Source organism: Macrobrachium nipponense, chromosome 11, assembly GCF_015104395.2.
Source record: "Macrobrachium nipponense isolate FS-2020 chromosome 11, ASM1510439v2, whole genome shotgun sequence".
Taxonomy (NCBI): Eukaryota; Metazoa; Arthropoda; class Malacostraca; order Decapoda; family Palaemonidae; genus Macrobrachium; species Macrobrachium nipponense.
Genome location: NC_061087.1, coordinates 75,608,188 through 75,612,817, shown reverse-complemented (window position 1 = coordinate 75,612,817; position 4,630 = coordinate 75,608,188). Strand labels below are relative to the sequence as shown.

Genomic DNA, 4,630 nt, shown 5'->3' with positions numbered 1-4,630 from the left:
ACGGCTCAATCTGGAAAAGGAAATAAAAACGCTTAACAAAAAACTTAAGAAAGTCTGTGAGAAGCTCGCGGCCACACAGCATGAAAATGAAAATCTTAAGAGGAAAGGGAAAGACGTAGTTATGTACGAAAGGGTAAACGAGCTGGAAGCAGAGAACGAGATGTTAAAAGAAAAATTGCAAAACATAACGCAACACCGGGACCACTGTAGTAGGGAAGACGAAATTAGCAATCTACTGCACGAGATATCGCGATTGAAAGAAGACAATAAAGCGAAGGACAACCTCTTGCAGAGACTGAAGGAAGAAAAATCAGAGGTGGAATGGCGGACCGTATGGCAGCAGGCAGAACGGGAAAGGATCATGAAAGATAGGGCTTTGAGAGAGCTGGAGAGACGGAAAGCTGAGCAAGATGGCCAGATACATAAATTAAAATCAAAAATAGAGAGAATTAAAAGAGAAAATAAAGAAAAAGAGGATGATATCGCAATATTAGTACAAGAGGGAACAAACAAGGAAAAGAAGATCAATTATTTAGAGAGAAAAATACAGGGCCTTGTTAGGGCTATAAGAGAAATGGAACATTTTCAGGAGAGCCAAGTCAATGATAATAACGAGGAGCTGGAGAGGCTGAGAAAGGATATCGAAAGGCTGAAGAAGGACAAAGCCAAAAAGGAACGGTTGATTGAGGATCTGCAAAGGCAAATCGAAAATTCAGTGAATGAGAAAGGGAGACAGGAAATGAATGGGCGAATAGAGGAATTAATGGAGAAGATAGAACGACTTGAGTGGGAAAAATTGAAAAAGGAGAATGGAGCTCAAGAACTACAAAAAGACAATTTCGAAAAGGAAAGGGAAATCACTGATATGGAAAAGAGAATTAATTCTCTCAAAGCTGAAAATCAGGAAATGGAGGAACATCTGAATAGAATGGAACGGAAAATGAAAGAAAAACAGAACCAGATAACGAGGCTTAAAGGAGAATACGTAGAAAAACTAACGAATGTCGAAAGAAATGAAAATGAGAAGCTGGAGAGATATATTAGGGATTTAGAATCTAAGATAGAACTGAGGGCCAATGAAAATGCGAGATTAAAGGAAGTTTTAAAGGAAATAACGAATGCCAAAAATAAATTAGAAGGCCAAGTAAAGGACCTGAGTGACACTGTAGAAAAATGCAAAAGAGATAACATGGAAAGAGATAACATTATTCAGAATCTTGAGAGCCAAATATCAGAGAAGGAACTGGAGATTACTGTTTTGGAAAACGAAATGGAAAACCTCGAAGAAGAAATGCAGTGGATGAAAGAAGATTTGAATGAAAAGAAATTTCAGATAAGGGAAGCAAATGAAGAAATAAAAAGAATCAAAGAAGAAAGTCTAGAAAAAAACCGCGATATTGAAAGATTGGAGAACAAAATGTCAGAGATGAAATGGATAAACTCTGGGTTGAAACGAGAGATAGAAATAATGATCGTACAGAATTCCGAGATGGAATGGAAGATAGCTGGTTTTGAAAGAGAGATAGAAATGATTAACAAAGAAAAGGATAAGCTTGTTGAAAAATTACAACAGATGGAAAGTCTCCGACATGAGAACGAATTCCAAATAGATGATGCAAATGAAGAAGTAGAAAGGCTCAGAAAAAAGATTAAGGAAAAGAATCATGATATTGACAGGCTTGGAAAAGAGAATTACGAACTGGAATGGCAGATCGTTGGTCTGGAAAGAGAGATAGAAAAATCTAATATAGAAAAGGAAAATATTGCTGGAAAATTACAAGAGATGATAAAACTTCGAAATGGTATGGAAATGCAAATAAGTGGTTTAAATGAAGACATAATGAGACTCAGAGAAGAGAATATGGAAAAGAAGTATGATATTGAAAAGCTTGAAAAAGAGAAATCAAAGCTGAAAAGGAAAATTTCTGGGCTGGAAAAACAAATCGAAATTATGACTAGCGAAAAGGAGAGGATTCATGATTATTTACAAGAGATGGAGATCTTCAAGGAAGAGAGGGAGGGCCAAATCTTTGATGCGAATGAAGAGGTCAAGAGACTGAAAGGAGAAAATCAGGAAAAGGCAGTAGAAATGGGAAGGTTGAAACGGGACGTTTCAGAACTGGGATGGCAGGTAGAAGATCGGGAAAGACAAATCGCAATACTTCTAGACGAAAAGGAGACCATGGACTTGACCCTGCAGGAGATGGAAAGGCTTAGGGAAGGGAATGAACTGGAAATAAATGGTTTATATGGAGAGATCCAAAGACTCAAGGTAGAATATGCGGAAATAAACATCGAACTGGAAACGTTTAAGAAAGAGGTTACCGAAAAGGAATGGGAGATTACGGGTTTGAGAAGAGAAATTGAAATGATCATAAGTGAGAAAGAGAGGAATCAGGAGGCTTTGGAAGACATGAGGAGAGACAGAAGTGAGTTGGAATTACAGATCAGCGATCTAAGAGATGAAATAGAAATACTTAAATTTAAAAATGAGGAAAATGTGAACCTAAATGAATATCTTCAGAAAGAGGTTTCAGAGAAGAATTGGAAAATCACTGGACTAGATAGAAATTTGAATATTCTAGCAGAGAAAGTCCATGAATTAGAAATAGATCTTCAGGTGATGGAAAAACTTAAAATCGAAAAGGAGGAAGAAATTAGCGAGTTAACAGTGCAAATAGAGAGAATTGAAGGAGAGTGTTTAGAAAGAGCAAATGAAGTAGAGAGGTTGGAAAATGTGAGAGTAGAGATGGAGTGGAAGATCACTAATTTCCAAAGGGAAATAGAAATTCTCATTGATGAAAAAGAGAGCATTATTGTTAACCTGCAGGAAACTAGAATACAAAGAGATGACATGGAACTCTTGATCACTGATCTAAAAGAAGAGATAGAAATACTGAAATTGGAAAAGAATGAAAAAAAGAGCATAATTGCTTTTCTTGAAAATGAGATTGCAGACAAGAACTGGAAAATTACGGGGTTGGAGAGAAATGTGAATCTTCTAGCAGATCAAGTACATGAGCTAAATATTAGTGTCCACGTGATGGAGAAGCGCATAATAGAAAAGGATGAGCAAATAAACGAGCTGAATATCGAAATACAGGACCTTAAACAAGTGAACATGAAGAAAATAGATGACGCAGAAGAGGCTGAAAAACAATGTCAAGTTATGCAATGGAAACTCGATGGTTTGGAAAGGCAAATAGAAACTTTCGCGAATGAGAAAATCGACATGGAGAAGGAGCTGCAACAATGGGAGATTTTCAGGCGAGAAAAGGAAGAAGAAACGATTGGTTTTCATGGCAGGATTGCAGAACTTGAAATGCAAATGGAGAATTATGCAGAATTAGAAGAGGAGACAAAGAGGAAGGACATCGAAATAGAGGTTTTGAGTGAAGAAGTTGCCCATCTAGAAAGAGAGATTAGAGTGATCAATAATGAGATGGAGCAACTAAAACAAATCAACGAAAAGTTGAAAGAAAGTTTCTTGAAATTGGAGGATTTTGTAGATGGTGATGTCGACGAGGATATGAATAAGCTGAGAAAAAAGATTATCGAACTGCAGATGGATATTCATGTACTTAATGAAATGAAAATGGATAAAATAAGAGAAAATGATAGGTTGAGAGGACAATTAGAAGAGAAAGATAATAAGATACGTAAGCTAAAAGGCAAGATCGCTGAGCTTAAAGACGAAATTAACTACATGCGAAATTAAAAAGGTGATTAAACTCATCGAGACTATATTATTCGCATGGAGGAAGGTAGTAAGGTAATACGAGTAGAACTGGATACTGGACTCTGTCTTTATAACAAAACACTTACGAAACACAGCACAACGTACGAGGAGAAACAATATTTCTGCTCCCTGCAAAGCTCACTCTCTAGGTTATTCTGAAAAGTGTAATGTAATATGAATAAATGAAATATAAATAAATCTTTACTTTGGCCTATGATTTTGTCTAACCACAAAAAGAAGAAGAATACTAGGAACACAGAATACTAGGGGAACTACACTTCTGCTACCTGCAAAGCCCACCTTCCAAATAATTTCTTTGTGATTAACTCTAGATATTGTTCCATTTAGCTATAAAAAAAAGAGTTTTTGTCATTCCACAGAATATAAAAACAACAAGGTTAAAACAAGAAAGCATCAGTCAATTCCATTCTGAACCAAAGGTTAAACCTTCAAAATAATGGCATTCCACAAAAAATAATAACTACTAAAGCAAGGGCATTAAAAAAAGAAATAAGAACTAATAATTTCATGATATTTGGAAATTCAGCTCGTAATGACGTCCTGTTTAAAATTCAAGTATCCGCTATTACAGTAATAGAATCCCTGCATGTCAATTTGTAATCCAGTACTGAAGACGCTGCTGAGAGGTGGGGAAACAGGCCGTTTACTAGAAAGAATAAATGGATCTAGCATAATTTTTCTTATTCCTTAGAAGCTTTTCTGAAGAGAAGAAGTAATGCTATTAACGTAGATAGAAATTGTATCAGTGAGAAATATGCAAGAATAGCATATATACATACATATATATATATATATATATATATATATATATATATATATATATATATATATATATATATATGTATATATATATATATATATATATATATA

General features: G+C 35.3%; 1 protein-coding gene across 1 annotated transcript in view; it reads left to right on the top strand.

Moving 5' to 3' along the window:
- LOC135206316 (interaptin-like) overlaps positions 1–3,949 on the top strand; it is a 4,635-nt gene extending 686 nt beyond the window's left edge. Inside the window, exon 1 of the mRNA XM_064237742.1 lies at positions 1–3,949. This exon is cut by the window's left edge and continues 686 nt beyond it. Within this exon, the coding sequence (XP_064093812.1) occupies positions 1–3,718 (3,718 nt within the window). The 3' untranslated portion in view covers positions 3,719–3,949.
- The last annotated feature ends 681 nt before the right edge of the window (positions 3,950–4,630 follow it).